The 18,403-nt window shown below is 38.9% G+C and overlaps 1 protein-coding gene across 9 annotated transcripts in view; it reads right to left on the bottom strand.

The window, feature by feature from the left end:
* Adgb (androglobin) overlaps nucleotides 1-18,403 on the bottom strand; it is a 113,031-nt gene that overhangs the window by 53,360 nt on the left and 41,268 nt on the right. For all 9 annotated transcript variants that reach the window (XM_050161643.1, XM_050161642.1, XM_050161649.1 and 6 more), the window contains 3 exons: nucleotides 10,888-10,982; nucleotides 5,689-5,863; nucleotides 4,555-4,645 (listed from right to left, as the gene is read on the bottom strand). In XM_050161643.1, coding sequence (XP_050017600.1) covers nucleotides 4,555-4,645; nucleotides 5,689-5,863; nucleotides 10,888-10,982 — 361 coding nt within the window. The remainder of the gene's footprint in view (nucleotides 1-4,554; nucleotides 4,646-5,688; nucleotides 5,864-10,887; nucleotides 10,983-18,403) is intronic.

The following is an 18,403-nucleotide window of genomic DNA, read 5'->3' as shown; positions in this document are numbered from 1 at the left end:
ATATATCTGAATGGCAAATTGAAATCTTAGATATGCTGAACAATGTCCAGCATCAATTGGACTGAACTAAGGCGTGCCTAGGTAACTGGTAAAGTATCACTTCTGGGTGTGTCTGGGAGAGGACTTCTGAAGGAGATGAACTTGGGCATCAGTGGACTGAGTGGGAAAGTTCTGCTCTCAGTGTAGGCAGGCACTGTCCAATCAGCAGTAGGCCTGTGTGGCACACAACAACTGAGGGAAAATGACTTTAATTTCTTGTGCCTAGACCAGTGGCTCTCAACCAGAGGGTTGAGACCCTGTATCAAATATTTTGCATATCACATATCAAATATCCTACTTATCAGATATTTACATTACATTATAATTTATACCAGTAGCAAAATTACAGTTTTGAAACAATGAAATAATGTTAGAGTCACCATAACATGAGGAACTGTTTAAGGGTCCCAGCATTAGGAAGGTGAAGAATTATGGTCATAGATTATTTTGTCCCTGCTCATGGACATCACAACCCCATGGTCTCTGCTCTTTGAACTCCAGGACTTCTATAGCAGCACCCCTGATCCTTCAGCTAAATGGACACCATGATTCTGCTTTCTGTACTTCTAAAGCTTCAGACTTGGATAGCTTCACTAATGGCTTCCCTAGTTCTCTAAATGCAAGTGGTCTCTCTTAAGACTTCTCTACTACTACGTCACTGATACTTCCCAGAAATACCTTGTCATCTACAGAGTTACCAGGCTTCTATACCATTGCTCCTGCTATCATCTAGTCATAAACATGCTGGTTAGCTTTCTCTGGAGAACTTTCAGTATAAAAATAATTGGAAAACTATGAAACATTAATTAAAAGAAAAAAAAGAAAAAAACAAAAGTATACAACTCCCCCAACATGACAGAAACACAAGAAAGAGTAAAAGATGTCAAGAATGTGCCTAATATTTTAAAATTAAACAGATTAAGACAGTGTGAGCTAATTAATTTAAAAAAGTGTCTAATGTATTAAACTTAACCAGAGTAAGACAGTGTAAGTTAACTTATTAACTGGCTTTGGTATAAAGAGTGCCTAACAGTACAAAGTACACCGAGTTGGGCATTTAAATTATAACAGCTGTTTTTCTTGTCAGTCTTTATTTCTATCATGGTTACAGTTCATGGCATATCCCAGAAAAGACTGAGGTATATCAGAGAGCATATACATCTACCACAGTCTCTGATAAGTAATATTGTCAACTTGACAGGATCTAGAACCACCAAGGAAAAACTCTGGGTATGTCTGTGAGGATTCCTAGATTGGGTTAAACTGAGGTGCTATCACTGAGGGCAGCATCAGTTCACATGCTGGGGTCCTAGACTGAATGAAAGGAGAAAGAGGTTGAGCACTAGTATCCATTTGATCTCTTTTGCTTCCTGACTGTAGGTGCTTGGCCCATGTTCTCTCTCAAATTCACATCACTGTGGAGGCCCAAAAATGTGATCCTGTTTCCTCATTGACCAAAGGTCAGAGAGTTTGAACTTACTTCTAGTCCTTCAAGGTTATCGTGCTTCTACCTCAAACAAAGGTCCCACCTAGATTTAGTCAGAGAGTTCTGCTCTCTCAAGGTTATAATCAACAGTTATGGCTAAGAGCCAGACCTTGTATTTCAGGAATAGAGAAGTAGATATGTTTCTACCTCAAACAAAACTCTATGGATCCAATTTAAGTTCCAGTTCCCTTAAGGAGATAACTTTGGATTCCACCCAGGGAGTGGCTTGCCTACAGAATATTTTGGTCTAGGGTATGAGAGTGACTTGTGACTTGTTTTGTTCTAGCAACAGAATGTTTAACTATGGTTGTAACATGTGACCTTCAATTGGTATGTTCATTTCCTTGTATCATGTTAATGCTGTTTAATGCTGTTTTTTTGTCTTACTTCTGCCTTTTGAGATCAGGGGTATTTAAAGCAATTGGAAATTAAATGTGGATGAATTCCAGTACTCACTGGAACTCCCTCTTAATATTATTCTATATGTTTCTCTGTTTTATTATTTTCATTTGTGTCTTCATATTCTTTATTAATATTTTCTAAATCCCCATGCCTCTACCTTAGCAAAAGATATTTTTGTCTAGCCTGGTCCCCCAACATGTCACATGTATGCATAAATATGCGCATATGTATTCCTGAATATATAAGTACAACCTGCTCAGTTCATATAATGTTATTTTCTCTATATGATTTCTAGGCTGACCACTTGATTTTAGATAACCTTTGGAGTGGGGGGACTCTTTCCTGGGAAAGACAATTTCTTAATTTCTCTTATTAAATGCTCTTATAAATATTTTCAAAATTTAAAATATTTTTAAAAGTACCCAATTAAGCCAAGTACATGTGACTACAACTATCAAATTAGAAGATACCAAAACGTTTCTGTATGACTCAGATGCCTCAAAATTTTTTTTATTCAATATGTACTGAGTATAGGCACTTGTCAAATCCTTAGTAGTGTGTTAAGTATCAAAATTTTACAGTATTGATATAAACCTTATATTCAACTGAAAATGCAGAGGGGATGAAAAATAAATTACACAATATTCTTTCATATCTAGAAACCTAACAGTAAGAGGAAGGTGTAGAAATAGATACTTGAGAGTTTCTCATACAGAAAGGGCATAAAAGCCAAAACCAAACTGTAATAGCTCCACAGGTTGTCCTCTTGGAGAAGAGCTGGGCACATGGCTTCACAAAGAGGGCAGGAAGTCCTGTGCTCTGAATGGGAGTACACCTGAAAGTTAAGTTCCTGTGTTCAACCTCAGCCCTGAGGCAACAGTAGTAGGCATGGACCTTTGGAGGCCTTTAGGATGAAAGCAAAGTCCTCATGAGTGAGACTGGTGCTCTGGGCAGCAGGGTTCTAGGGAGTTTGTGCCGCTTCTTGCACACAAGGAGGCAGAAAGAAGCCTGCATAAGGAAATGGGTCTTTCTACACAGTAGATAAACTGGGGTCTTGATCTTGAATCCCCAGCTCCCAGGACCAAGATATACTCTTGCCACTTACAATCCACAGGTCTATGACATTTTGTTTCCACAGTTCACACTCAAACAGAAAATGGATACCCAGAATCTGGCTGTTGCCCATCTAAAGCAGTGGACATCATTTTGGAGCTGAGTAGAGGTTAGAAGAGTTTTAAGGAACTTTATTAAATGCCTACATTGCTGTTTTGTTAAAATTAGTTTGGTACTATACCATAAAGAACAGGAAAGTGTAGAGGAAATTCTAATTTCAAGGAATATGTAAGTGATTTTCAAGATTATTTCAGTGCAAATATGGGAGGGGGGATAAAGAGAATTCTTACCAAAATGTTAAAGTCTCAAATAAAAATGAGATGCTACTGGACAATAAGAGAAAGGCTGTTACTGCTACAAAGTGGATGGATTATTTTTGTGTTCTAGAATTTTGGGAGTAGTGAGTGAGAAAGAATTTCTAGGCAGGGCATCAGGAGCCAAGGGCAATAGACAACCCATCATTAAACTCCCTCTGCTGCTCATGAGATCTCTTGTGTTCAGACCAAACGGGAAGCTAGCCTGCTTGCAGACATCCAAAACCACTTCTAGCCAAAGAACCCTAGGGCATGTGCATTCCTGCAAACTTGTTCTGGAAACGGCCATTCTATGACCAATGCTCCTGGGACCAAGGGAACATTTAAGAGGATATTGACTTCCGTTATCCTGTTTTCTAGCGTGCACACTTAATCTTACTCTTTGGGAATTTCATACACTCGTGGAAAGCATTTTGATTATATTTACCTCCACTGCCCTCCTCCATGCACCTAGAAAGATCCCCCTCAAAACTTTATGCTCCTTCTTTTTGTTGACAACCCACTGAGTCCAATAATCACTGTTCATGTGTATGGCTGTGGGGCTATCTGCTCGGGCAACCCACCAGAGTTCACACCAACAAAGAAAAATGACTTTCTCTCCCTCGACAATCAATAGCCAATAAATAGCTCCTCAACTACGGATGGGGTTTGGTGAGCCTCTCTTACCCACAGGGTGATTTTGACTATTTTTATCTTGTGCAGTTCACCATATCTGGGACGTCTTTAGTACAATAGTCATGCACATTTTTGCTTCCTTTTCTAAATAAGACTTCTGCTTGCAGGCATTCTGTATCCATACATTTAGTTTATCAATAAGACTAGAAGCTCATAAAATCTTCCCACAGGCAGAAGTTATCAGATCAGCATCCCATACAACCTTTAACCCATTTAAACATATGTAACTTTTAACCTATTTCACCATATAACCCATGTAACATCTTTAAAATTCATTTCTAACAAACCCAATCACCTGAGGGTTAGAATTTCATTTGGAGGGATATAAAACTTCTAAACTATAATAGCCATACATAAAAATGTAAATAAAATTATGTAAGAATGAGCTATAAGGCATCCCAGTCAATAGACTGTGAGGATAAGCATATATATTTGGCCTCAGTGGTCTTCAGGCATTCTTTCCAGTAAGTGTGATTTTTAGCCACAGACGTCACAGACACACTGAAGAGAATGTCACATACTTACGTTTCTGTTGGAATCGTAAATGGAGTCATTCTGTAGTTCAAAAATGGACTTGAAATCTCAAGAAACTGCTCAGGCTTCTTCGGTACAGTATCTGAAAAGTTCCAGTGGGGAAGTGAGATGTACACTGCCAGAATCTTTCAGATTCTAAGCAGTGCTGGTTAGAGGACGTGTTTACCCAGGGGTTTCAATAGAGTTAAACAGGAATGAACAAAGCCAGGCGGTGGTGGCGCACGCCTTTAATCCCAGCACTTGGGAGACAGAGGCAGGCGGATCTCTGTGAGTTCGAGACCAGCCTGGTCTACAGAGCTAGTTCCAGGACAGGCTCCAAAACCACAGAGAAACCCTGTCTCAAAAAACAAAAAAACAAACAAACAAAAAAAAAACAGGAATGAACAGAGACATTTTTAAGTGAAACGGTTTGCAGATCTTGCCAACGTTAGCTTTCCTTTTCTATAGCCAGTTTCTTTTATGCAGTAGAACAGTAAGAACTCAAATGGTGAAAGACAGACAAGTCTTTGTATTTGCTAATACTTTAATGGTGACTTTCCATATCAATTTTTTCTTTAAAAAAGAAAAGTGTCCCTCAATTAACCTCCTCGGCACAACCACGTAGGACGTGCTGAGGAATGTGAGCTGTTCACGGGACTACGGGACTATAGTGGAAGAAGAAGCAGGAAGTGCTAGGAATAGCAAGAAAATAGCGGGTTTGTGGGTATGCGTAAGTGTTAAGTTAGTTTAGAAGCAAGAAATTGCCAATGAGAAAGGAGAGTAGCACACATCACCTCAGTGAACTCTGAAGATAAACGAGAAAAGAAACAAGCTCAGGTAGTTAGCCACGTCCCACTATCCTTCAGAGTTGAACTCTCTTCCCATTTTTGCTATTTTTTTTTACTTTACATATTAAGCCCAATAGAAAAAAGAAAGATGAACCCTAGTGTAGTCCACTGTCACTATGGATCCACCGGACCAAATACAGTACACATACTTGAAGTTTTAGATGCATAATTTGGACATGGGTCAAGTAGCTTTGGGTGCAGGGCTGCGTGGCTTACCTCCGAACATACCATTCTCCATGTGAGACATTGGGAAGCCCCAGAGAAGTATAAATTAAACTGTAAGGCCAGGGGCGCATACCTTGAGCTTCATCCGTTATGACCGTTTCCTTTTTTTGGCGAATGAGTTTCCAGGGAGGTAAGGGAGGAGGTTTGGGGGGTGCCACAAGGGGACAAGACCTACTTCTGGTCACCAGCACGGGGTGGCTACAGATGTGAGAAAGCCCATATTCCCTAAGTTTCTCTGCAGAATTCGCCTACGAGATGGAAAGAAGATTTGAAATGAATCTTTCATCACCTCTCGTATCTAAAAGCAACACTTTTGCCAATATAGGAAAACAGGGACACCAATGTTTCTAGCTCTTAATAGAAACAACACCAACATTTCTATTTATTAATGTATATATTTATATTATATTTATATATGTTTATATATTATGACATGTTTATGCCATAGTATTAATGTATTCATATTTATATTTATTAAATTATTAATATTATATTGATATGTGTATTAATTTATTATTTGCATGTTTAAGTTTTCCTGAAACCATATTTGCTTATTGAAAAGAAAAGATTAGATCATTTGCGAGCTAAAATTCCAAAGAACATATAAAAATCTGTAGGCAGTATTTTGTAGGTTAAAGCTGTAAAACCAGTTTTTATTAACTTTTTTTTTTGAAAAAAAACCCTCACAATTGTTATTTAACATTAAAAATGTTTTTAAATATGTTCAGTCTTGCAAGGCGACAAGAAATGGCCTTATCTATGATAGACTGTAATCTCTAACAGCGGGCTTTTCCTCGGGAAGTCCCTCCATTGCTGGAGACAAGAGAGGCATTGACAGGGAGCACAGAAGCTGTCCTGACAGATATGTCCCAGAGTCAAACACTAAGCAGTAAAGTCGCTTTCTTTGGGATGCATTAGACCACTATTTTAACATAACTGTAGCTCCTAACTGCTGTCTGAAGTATATTATAGAAGAGAGAGGCAGATAGACAGCAGCTAAAGACAGAGACAGAAACAGAAAGTTTAATTGGTCCATACTGCAACCACAGATGGCTTTAACATTTAAAGTAAAATAATAAAATACCAACTACACTACAGTCAGTCCCTCCAGGAACCATTTCTTTCTAATGATTTCACATGAGTAGTTTCTGTAATCATGGTATAGATAATAATTTAAACTTCAGAGAAAAATGATACCCTGATTTTTAAAAGCACCTAAGAAGAAAAGTTTTTTCACTTTTTTATTTTATAGACTCTTCCAATTTACTACAAAAACATTCAGAAATTTCTTTAATTTGTAAAGTAGCTTAAAAACAAATATTTCTTTTTTTAAGTGTTAGAAGCCACCATGAAATCAAATCACTGCCCCAGAATAATCCACTGGAAACTCGGGGGGTGAATTTAAGGGTAGACTGTGATAGGAGGGGCACTGGATCACATAGGGTAGTTCTTGATAATTTGCTCTGTTCCTCTGTGGTCTCCATTACTTCTTACCCAAATGAAGACTGACTATGTGTTTTCATGTTAACATGCTTTTGGGCTGTGACTTTAGTGTTAGCCTCCATTTTACAAAATTTCAATAGGGAAGAACCATTTCCTATGGATTTATGATTTAAAAGGTATACTCATATTCTCTAGGCTAGCTGATATTTACAGGGCAACTAGATCAACCTCATAGAAAGTCAACCTAAATGAACCATCAGATGGGATAGGGGATCACAACACTCCAGACAAATCTGGGATGGGTCCTTCGTAATCATGTTACAGACAACAGATTGATTCCACAGTCTTTGGCACCTTAAATCCTTTATGGCACCCAAAGGGAAGGTTTAAACTGGTGTTGTGGTACACATTTGTTTCCAGCACCAAGGAACCTGAATCAAAAGGATCACAAATTCTAGGCCAACCTGAGCTACATAGCGACACTGTATCTAAGGAAAATAGGAAAAAAAAAAAAAAGATTTGTGAAGTATATTCTGTCTTTAATTCCATAACTAGAGTTGCTTCTGAAACTTTTAACCCAATCTTTTTACAATTAACCCAATCACTGTTAGTTCCCAGAACAGGGGTCTATGTGGTAGCCCTGCCCTTCAGACTTCCCGAAATGATCTCTGCTTTGAGCACACCTTCTCCTATTTGCTAGCATAACTTCTTAGACCTCAGGTTAAAGAGTTAGCTTCCTTTGGGAAGACCTCCCTAGCTGCCCATTAGTGGGAAGATCCATGCTTTGTGTCCTGTTCCCCCACGTTGATTTTCCCCCTTATTTATATAGCTATCCATTTGTGCCATTCCTCAACGAACACAGCTTAGCTAGGTACCTAACATACTCTCTGTTACAACAGCTTTCTAATTCTTGTTGTCCACTTCATTATAGAATTTGAGCTTTGTGGTGAGGAATTTAGAATCTGTTACTCATCTTTATACCTAAAGGTCAGAGCATATTCCCTGAGATGTAGTTTATATTATTATAATATAAGAATTAATGTGCATTGAGTGCTGCAGTTTTAATAAGCAGTTTGAGTACCTCTTGGATATGAGGTGTGACATTCCACAACATATGGCTGATGTGCCTTAATGACCCATACATTGTGTCTTTACCATCCAGAGCACCTAAAATGGTACCCATGGCTCACATGAAGGAAGAGACCATCAGGCCTAAAGTAAACACGAGTCTTGGCTTCAGAGACACTTTGGGCATACATTTGATTGTGGGGAGCCGCTGATTTCCAGAAACTGTGAAAAGTTCTGAGTCTGTTATTCAGCCACAGCTTTGTTACTTAACTTTGAATTAAAAAGAACAGAACCTGCCTCTGTCCCTACGCTCGTGCTAGCATCCCGAGTCCTATCATTTTTATGTTCCTACTGTTATGCGGTAGACTTTGGCTGGTAATAACAGCTTCTGAAATGATGGTATTGTGCTCTCAGGTTAATCTAAAAGACGAACGTGACACATGGGGCAGGAGTGAACCTTACTTACTTTTCAAGCTAATTCTCATTAAAATTTTAAAAATCAACTCTAACACAATGGATATTTATGTACAATTGTATCAGAGTGCGTGCTATCCTTACAGTTTAATGTAGTGACTTTACAGCATAGAGAACCCCAGGGGTAAGGTACATAGGGTCAGGATGGAACAATGCTGTCAATGCATGGCTGCGTTCGTCTAAATAAACTGTGTGGTAACTTGATAGATATTATTACAAGAGATGAGAACTTGCTTTTTCCTCAAAGAACAAAAAGTTGCTCAAAATAAATAACATAATTGTTTTATAATCACTAAACATATGATTTAAATGTGACACCATAGAGAAAACTGTTAAACAAAAAGCCAGCTTCCCAATGGAGCATAAAATAAGACTCCACATTGAACAAAAGTATAGAGTTTAATATAGAACATATGCATAGAGGAAGGAACTAAAGAACATATACCAGCACGTACACAGTCTATGCTTGATTGTATACACTATGCACAATTTAATTGTATTGCCTTTGGCTGTATTTACTAAATTTATGTTATTAAGTTTGTTGTTTAAAAGCAAGTAGCGTTTATTATGCATTGTCTTATGATGCAAAAAGATCGTGGCTGTGGCTCCACAGTCTTAGTGCAAATATATGTATTATCATCACACTTTAAGAACATATGTGTGACTGGGTGGTGATATATCATGGTTACTGAGTACCAGCCTCAGCACCCTCTCAGGGTTCAGAATAGGACTTCTACGGCAAGTAAAAACTGGTTGACTTAGGTACGCCCCCTTCCCCGCAAGATTCTTTATTCCTTGAGGGAGGCTAAAAGAAGGAAAAAGAAGCGTAAGGGTATAAGGCTAAGAGCAAGGCATCAGACATAAGGCATAAGGGTAAGGATAAAACTAAGGGTAAGAAAAGGGGTAAAAAGGTGGGGGATGATCACCACAAAGCTTTCAGTTTAAATAAGCATACAGACTAGTTAACAATCCCATAGGCAGTAATAATGGTATCAAGCATGCATTTTATTTTCGAGACAGGGTTTCTCTGTGGTTTTGGAGCCTGTCCTGGAACTAGCTCTGTAGACCAGGCTGGCCTCGAACTCACAGAGATCCGCCTGCCTCTGCCTCCCGAGTGCTGGGATTAAAGGCGTGCGCCACCACCGCCCGGCTCAAGCATGCATTTTGACAGTCACAAGAAACTGGTGGATTTGGCAAGGAGGCAGCTTACCTCTCAGAGGGGGTGTGGCCATCAAGTTTTCCTGCAACTGGGAACCTGTGGGCTTGATTTGCATTAGTTTCTAGCTGGCTAAGTTAAAGGAAATCTCTTCTAGGGACCTTGCTTTTGACTCCATCAGTGTGCCCAGTGAGAATTTTTCTCTCTGAAGCTAGTTTTAGTGACTCAGGCCATTTTCCTGTATAAACGGTTAATTTTCTGGGCTATGATCCTATGCTAGTGGAAACCAAGGTAAAGGACAAGTACAGAATATTAGTAACCTGTTAAGTCAGAGCAGACCAGTAGATGGCACCTTCCTGAGTCTGCTATTAGAGCAAATGTATCACCTCCTGTATGAGGCGCCTTTCTTATCAGTGACTCCTGTCAATAAAGAATGTTTGTTGGGGACTATTTTTATGTAGATTTTGGCTGTGAGAACAAGGACTTGACTGAATCCTTTTCACACCATGGCTTCATGGTGTGTGCGGAGGTATCCAGTTGCCCTACAGGAAAAGTCAGATTTATACACTGCTGGGATATTCTAGAGGGAAATGATTTCACAAGATTTTTACAGAATCGATAAAGAACAGGTGTGCCCGTACTCTGCAAAAGCGGGTTCTCCGTGTGGAGTGTACGTACATACAGCCCATGAAAAGTCCAATAGTTCCAATAGCTGTACATTTACTGTATGACACTTGTGGGCTCACCACAATGGTAGTGCACACCTTTAATCCCAGCACTCAGGAGGCAGAGGCAGGCAGATCTTTGTGAGTTTGAGGCCAGCCTGGCGTACAGAGCAAGTTCCAGGACAGCCAGGGCTATACAGAGAAAACTTGCCTATATATGTACTCTAGTTGCTGAAAAGTGATTGTCAGGAATGATGTACATAAGTTTTCACTGAAACGTATACTTCCTCTATTTTTCTTTTGTACATAATATAAAAATGTTTTAAAATGTCTATTTTACCTTTATCTAATGAGATAGTACTATGAACAATTGAGATAATTTGGATGTTCCAGCCCCTTGTACAGGAGCATGTACGTCCCCTCCACCCACATAAGGACATGATATCTCTTGGTTTTGAAGTCTTACCATCTTCTCTAACGTAAAGATCTTGTTTTCAAACAAATAGAGTGGTGTAAAGGTAGCATATACAACCATTTGAGGGGTCTGTACTGCTGAGGAACCTGGAAAAAAAACATACATCGATCATGAGCATTCCTGTCAACATGAAACTGGACAGTTACCTTCTCAGTGTAGCCTCTTTTATAGGAGGGACAGAAGAGAAGAGCGGGGAAGCAGAGAGGAAGAGACAAAGGAAGGAAAAGTGGAAGGAACTAAGAAACAGAAAGAGAGGGGAGAATGTATCTGGTATCTTTTCCTCTTTTTTATAATGATTTAACCTTAACTACCACCCTAAAGGTATCTCCAAAAGCACTTACATTAGAGGTCATGGCTTCAACATATTAAGAGAGAAACAGTCTCCTCCATAAGCTCTGCTCCTCTGTAGACTGTGTCGTCCACATACACAAATTCCTTCCACCGGATACACCAGCACCAAAAGCTTTAATTCAGTTCAACATCAATTTCAAGTCCCAAGTGTCACTGAAATGCCTAACTCACCTCCAGGGAGACTGAAGGCAGGACCCAACTCGAGGCAAAACTTCTTTCCTACAATTCTTTTTTGGTTGTTTGTTTAAATATAAACAATGAAACTTTATTCAGCTATAAATAAAAATGAAATTATCTCCCAGAGTTCTTACATTGCTATTTCTACTGGACAAGAAATGTGACTTCAAAGAACAATAGAGATAAAAGCATAGGACAGGTAGGAACCCAGTTAGCACAAAAGCTTAGCAAGGCAAATTCCACTGTTAGGTTTGGGAATACTTCTCTTGGTTGGATTATCAGTCTGCTGGGCCCACTGTTCCCTTCAGGCCATGAATGGTGACCTACATCATTGGCTTTGTCCAAAGAACCTGTGAGAACATTTTGCAATTGCTTCACCCATAAAAGGCCCATTTGGCTCTTTGTGTGGGTAATAGGGGTTACTAAAAGTAAGAAGCAGGGCTCACCCTCTGCAACTGAATGGGAAACAGCCTTGTCTCCTGGGAGCCTGATTAGACGCAGTCCTGATTACCTCTGGATCATCTTGGGGACTTACCTGCATATTCATTCATAGACAAATAGTTCTATGGTCCAGTCTTGTAAACTTACAAACAGCCTTCCTTCATCTTATCTGTGTTTCCTCTAAAATATGGCCTCTGTGTGGATAATACCATTTCTATCCCTACTCATTGTGGACTTGACCTGGTGAACTCCACACTGAGTAACTTCCTTATGGATGGCTTCAAGCCACACCCTTGGCACTCTTTTACAAGTTTTCTTGCTTTAGGATAAGGTCAGAGTGAAATTTTTTTCTAGTCTTTAAGTTTTTATTGGTTTCTGGTTTACGATCCCTTTCCTTTAACCTCCCATCATATATTACCACTCATAGTTAAGACCATAGCCTTCATGCCCAGCCCTGCTTGGAAATCACCTCAGGTAAATATCCAGTGTCACAATTCACATGTTGTTGTTTCTACAAAATACTAGAATACACTTCCAGCAACCTCCTTTCCAGTTCACAATAAGAATCGCCTTTCCTTTTGAACCACATCTTCCTTGTTTCCAGGCAGGACTTGTCCCACAACATCTGTCACATCTGGAAATCTTACCACTCAGCCATTCAGGACTTTTCAAGTGTGCATCTCAAACTCATCCATACATCACTCAGCTGTGTTTTTTAGTATTTGTTATACCAGCACATTAAGTCATAGTACCAACATCTGCATTAGTCCTGTTGCATTAAGAAACAGGACTGATACGGAAATAGGGTGATTATTAGGAGTTGGTCTATATAACTATCGTTTAATCTGCAGGGTAAGTCAGGCAACTGAGGAAGACCCAGGTGAAGTAATGAGTAATTCCTATCTAAAGATGACTCCAGTCCCAAGAAAGGTCAGTGAGTTTGAGTCTGTAAGCACTCAAGGGGGAGGAGGGCAAACTTTTGCATATCCAGCATTTACCTGATTGGATGAGGTTCATTCGCAGGAAACAGGATGAGCTGCTGCACTCCGCCTATTGATCTGAATATTAATATCATCCAAAAAACATCTTCCTACAATATTTACCCAGATTTCTGAGTACCCCATGACTCAGGCGAGACATAAAATCACCCATCACATTAACTTCCTCCTAAATTTTGATGTTAACATCTTTATGTATAAAATTATTTTGGTCTAAATTATACTCCATCATTCAACATTATACACTGGAACTTGAACCATCCATGGTTCTCCTATCACAGACTATTAAGTGTCTGGGAGAAGAGAAGAGGCACTAATTTTCAAAAACCTCTAAAGTGTCTGTTATCCCTCAGTAAAAACAATTCTTTATAATGAGGCTCAGATAATCCACAGGGAACTGTTGTCTCATCTTATTTCACAATCTTAGGACAGTGCATCGCCTTCATTTTTTCCCTTTTCTTTCTTTCTTTCTTTTTTTTTTTATGAGACAGGGTTTCTCTGTAGCTTTGGAACCTGTCCTGGAACTCTTTTAGACCAGGCTGGCCTTGAACTCACAGTGATCCTCCTGCCTCTGCCTCCTGAGTCCTGGGATTAAAGGCATGTACCACCAATGCCTGGCTTCTTCTTGTTTTATTAGATATAAACACAAGCATGTTTTAAATATCCTAAAGGTAAATATTTGATCCCAAGGGTTACATAACATCATTTATTTACAAGTCTAACAGAAATCATGTGATTTCCTCATCTAACTTTCTAGATGGCCAAACAGACAGACCTGCATTTCAGCATGTGTCGTAATTGACTAATCTAAAAGGAGAGATAAAAATGGCCCATTTTGATATGAAGAGATGACGTTTAAAAATCCTAACTTCTATAACAATGTTACAATATTTTTCAGTGTCTATGAGTATCCTCGTTGCTAAAACTGCCATTTTAATTGTAAGTGCTTTATTGCCTAGAAGGTTTCACCAAGTTATTATTATTTAGATGCCTCATTTTACATGGAATGAAGCTCTTTGCATTTCCTAAAAGAATATATCAGAAAGTTCTGCTATCCAGCATGTAGAATTACTCAAATATCACTTTTATCATTGATTCATTGTCTGTTAGATTGTACTGTCTTAATATATAACAATTTCAGCCTAGAACATTGATTTACCAGGAGATGAACTCCAAATAATTACAAAATTACTACAAATACTACAACAAATGCTTGTGCAGTGGCTGACTTTCATTAAATGTTTTCTATGTGCTAATTGCTGCCCTAAGAAGTTTGCCTGAGTCACGAGCCCTATGAAATAAGTTTGGTATGGACGGCATGGCTTTTTTCAAGTGAGAAAGCTAAATTGAAGATAGGTTAATAAATATATGCAAGATGAAGAGGTATAAAATGTGAGAAGTTAATGTAAAGGGGTACCTAGCCTGTCCAGTCACTCCTTCTTATCAATTATCCTCTAGAGCACTGGTTCTCAATCTTCCTAAAGTTGCGACCTTTTAATATAGTTTCTTATGTTGTGGTAACCCCAAACCATAAATTTTCATTGCTACTTTATTAATGTTATTTTGCTACTATTATGAATGATAATTAGATATCTGTGTTTTCTAATGACCTTAATAGACCTCTTTGAAAGGTTGTTTGACCCCTCAAAGGTGTCATGGCCTGTGAGTTGAGAACTGCTGTTTTAACAGCAATAGCAGAAGAAGAATAGGCTGACCAGAAGGCTTGTCGGATCATCTTCCACGAGAAGGTGTTTGTAATTTCACAATGTGCTGCAAAACTCAACAGCAAAGTAATTTTTCTTACAGGCTTACTTAGTACACATATGTAGAAATTCAGTTTGATAGTATACATTTGTGTGGCTGTATGGGTGTGTGTGCGTGTGTCACTAAATTAGAATGGGGACTAGGAAAAGACATATTAAGAGAGGGGTAAAAAAAGAACATGATGGCACTAAAAGATATGAAAGGAGAAGGGGAACTTTTTGGACAAAGAGTGGGAACCAGACAGAGGGAGATAAGGGGTGGGTAGTGAGGGAGGAAGAATAACAACACATACATATGGAAATCACGGTCCTGTTAAAAGTTTTAGGTCAATTCATTTGTGGTTAAGAAGTGGTCTCCTTAATTCTATAGTTCTTTGATCTCTGACATTTGTTTTCCTTTTTCTCTTGAACAGACTGTTATTGCCGGGTTTTTCTTTTATATGAAATGCCCCGCTAAGACTAAATATTATAAATAATCAGTGTGCATTAATAGTCACTCTTCCACATATTTCTGAAATTTAAAATCATCAAACTGCATAGCCACTTTCCAACCTGTAAAAACGTCTAGTTTCACCAACTTCTGTGGTGAAAGTCTAGGTCTTAGTGGATGTCAGCTTGAGACACTTCCTTCCTCATTGCAGCCACCCCCCTGCTAGGCAGGGCCCACATATCTTCACCTTGTAACTGGCACACTAACCTTGGCAACGTTTCGTGCATCACTAAGTGATTCTGACTGCTGTAATAGCCACTCCGAATTACACAGCTTTACAAATGTGGCTAGTTTCCTTTTGCTTACACACAGCATGAAGTGGACGTTACAGATACACAGCAGGTCTCCACATAGTTTTCCATGGCTTCCCACTCTTCCCACTCACTCTAACACTAAGCTCTCCACAGTGTCAGGAGAGCAAAGGAAGAATTGTGCGTGGGGCATTCCATGAACAAACCGGAAGGATCACTCCTGCTCATGTTTCACGGGTTACAGCACAAGCTCTAGCTAATCAACCTTTAAAAGAATCCAGGGGAGACACAGCACAGCTGCTCTTAGTTGGAAAGGGAAAGTTACGAATCTTGGCAAGCTCTTCCATGGGTATCTAGTGTTCAGAAAATGCCCTCCTTACAATCGTACAAAATCATATTCTAGTTTTACTGGACTTTGATCCTTTTAATTATATTTTTTGACTCTTGCTAAGTTACAAAATCTAAGTTAACTTGTAGGTAATATGTTTGTGTATCTAATATTTCTGGCAAATTTTTGGTCAGATATTAGAAGGGTCTGATTCATTCATATATTAAAACCTAGGCGTTTTTCATTAATGTCACAATCTGAATCCAAGTTTCTCTTTAAGTTACATTTTGAATCTAGTTGGTCAGGAAATTGTCCAACATTTAAAGATTGCTCTATCAGCAGATATTGAGGGGAAGAATAATACAGTGGTTAAATGGGTGAACTCTGAAGATCAACTTCCTGGATTTGCAAACCCACCTCCAACTCATCTGGAGTTGTTCCAAAATACCACAGCTGGTGCCAATAGGCTTCCCATCTGTGGGGGCAAAGGTCTACAGAGGGCTGTCTCAGAAGAATTGTATAGTTGATAATGAGCAGTGACTAGAACTCACCCTCTTGTTTCATTACTTAAACTGCAGTTAATCTGTCTTCAAAAACATAAGAGATGAGGTGTGGTGCTTGTATGTGTGTGCAAGTGCACACCCCAAAGGTCTTAGAACGTGAACTAGGTGCAATTACTGAATAGTTTGGGTCATGGTTTTTGTAAAGTATTAAATACATATGTACAGAAAGGCTGAAATGGGTATCTAGTGTTCAAGACAGTAAAATTTGACAGAGGTTAGCTACTGTCCACCAGAGGGAGTCCTCTTTCTCTAAAACATCTAACCAAACTGTCTCTCCAACTCCCTTACAGTTAGTTAGGCAGGGCTAACTGTGATTGAAAGGAATACAAACAGAAGTGATCAATGAGTTTGGTCCTTAAAGATCTCAACCATAATCATCCCATCTCTTCTCCCACTTCTCCTGGCAACAAGCTTCAGAATCCACACAATTAAAGGTGTCAGAACTCTAGATCAGGACCATAGTTCTCTTCAATACAGTTTGGAAGAATTCCTGACAGTCATAAATGGCCTTACTTTCTTGTAATTAAAACAATAAAATGTACTGTTTGAATCATTTGTAAGTTGCATTCATAAATACATTTACTTTGAAAATAACAAACTGGGAAGGGGAGCCTTAAACGTCACATAGTTATTAGCCTATAGTAGATTGTAGTAGATATTGCAGAAATGTAAGCACACATATGAAAAACCATGCATAAATATCTAAAGAACTTTTGTCACCTTCATTTATCTTATTTATAGAATTTTAAAGCCATGAATGCCATTTCATTGTAATTAAAGCTGTGATAAACATTAATTTCTAAAAAATTAATAAGACATAGGTTTTATATTAAATTTTCCATGCCTTCTCAGAGCTAGGTACAGCATATTGTATTACTATTGTCAAACTGAATACAAATAGTGTAGAAATCAAGTCATTCTTTCACGTAGGAACTGACTCTATAAGTCAGGTATCTTTTGAAACCTCAGGGTCCATCTCCAAGCTGCTAAAAATGAAACTAAAGCAGCCGACTGAAGGGAATGTAGCTTCCAAAGCCACTTCAAATTAACTGCATAGGAAAAGGATGTCTACACAGGCACTCTGTCAGATGACATCCGTCCCATAGAGCTCAGCGGAAACCAGGGTTCTGTCTTAAGCACTTTTCAGAATTAAAACAGCCATCATGAATATGCTGAAATGTGACATACCAACAGATGAATAATTCAGACTTTATCTCTGAGAACTCTCTTAGATGCTGCTGCAGTGATGAAGAAGAAAGGGAACCTGGCTGACGAGGGGCTCTCACTAGCCTGGTTCTCTCCACCCAGTGTTGATGCAGAGATCTGACTGTGGGCAGAGCGCACAGCCCTAACCTGCGTCCTATTCAGCATATTCATGACTTCCTTAGTTTTGTTGCTGTTTCTGTTTGATTTGATACTTGGGGTGTTTGTTTGTTTGTTTAAGACAGGATCTCACTGTGTAGCACTGGTTGGCCTGGAACTCACTATGTAGATCATGATGCTCTCGAACCCCAAAATCCACCTGCCTCTGCCTCCATAGTGCTGGGATTAAAAGTGTGCGTCACCATGAGCGTATCATGAGTTCTAAGGCAAGGGGTGCTATTTCTTTTACTTTGACAAAGAAAGGGGGAAAAGCAGAATTTAGTTATTTTTAAAAGATGAGGTTTTGTCAATGGAAATTTTGCTTTTGTTTTCATCCCCTAACAACATACAAACCCATCATTTACACAAAGGAACCGAAGTTGGAGGGAAAACTTGAACATGCTTACTTAGACACGTCAAAAGAGAGTGTACTATTCTACATTCCAACATTTTCCATCAGCTTAGGCAGAGACTAAGGTAGTTACTGTAAGAGACTGAGAGCTTACAATCTGACAAGGACTGCATAGAGTACTGAACATCAGATGAGGGTCTCGAACCATGTAGTGAAAATTTGAATCTTTCCTTCTCCTTCTCTCCATCCTTATTCCTCTTCTTGCCAAGGTCTTTTGCATCTGCTTTCTCTAACACATTAAGGAAAAAATGGTAAATCTTTTATCTAGAAAACCTCAGGCTGTGCTACATATTCAGCCAGTGTGTCCTAAGAAGGTCAAAACTTAAATGTAAAACTGTACTTAATGTAAATAATGTAAAATAGTACTTAAA

The sequence above is a fragment of the Alexandromys fortis genome, unplaced genomic scaffold (assembly GCF_014885135.2).
Source record: "Alexandromys fortis isolate MF-2015 unplaced genomic scaffold, M_Fortis_MF-2015_v1.1 scaffold_134, whole genome shotgun sequence".
In the NCBI taxonomy this organism is placed as follows: domain Eukaryota; kingdom Metazoa; phylum Chordata; class Mammalia; order Rodentia; family Cricetidae; genus Alexandromys; species Alexandromys fortis.
Note: the sequence above shows the minus strand (reverse complement) of the source record. Positions and strands in the feature narration are given on the sequence as shown.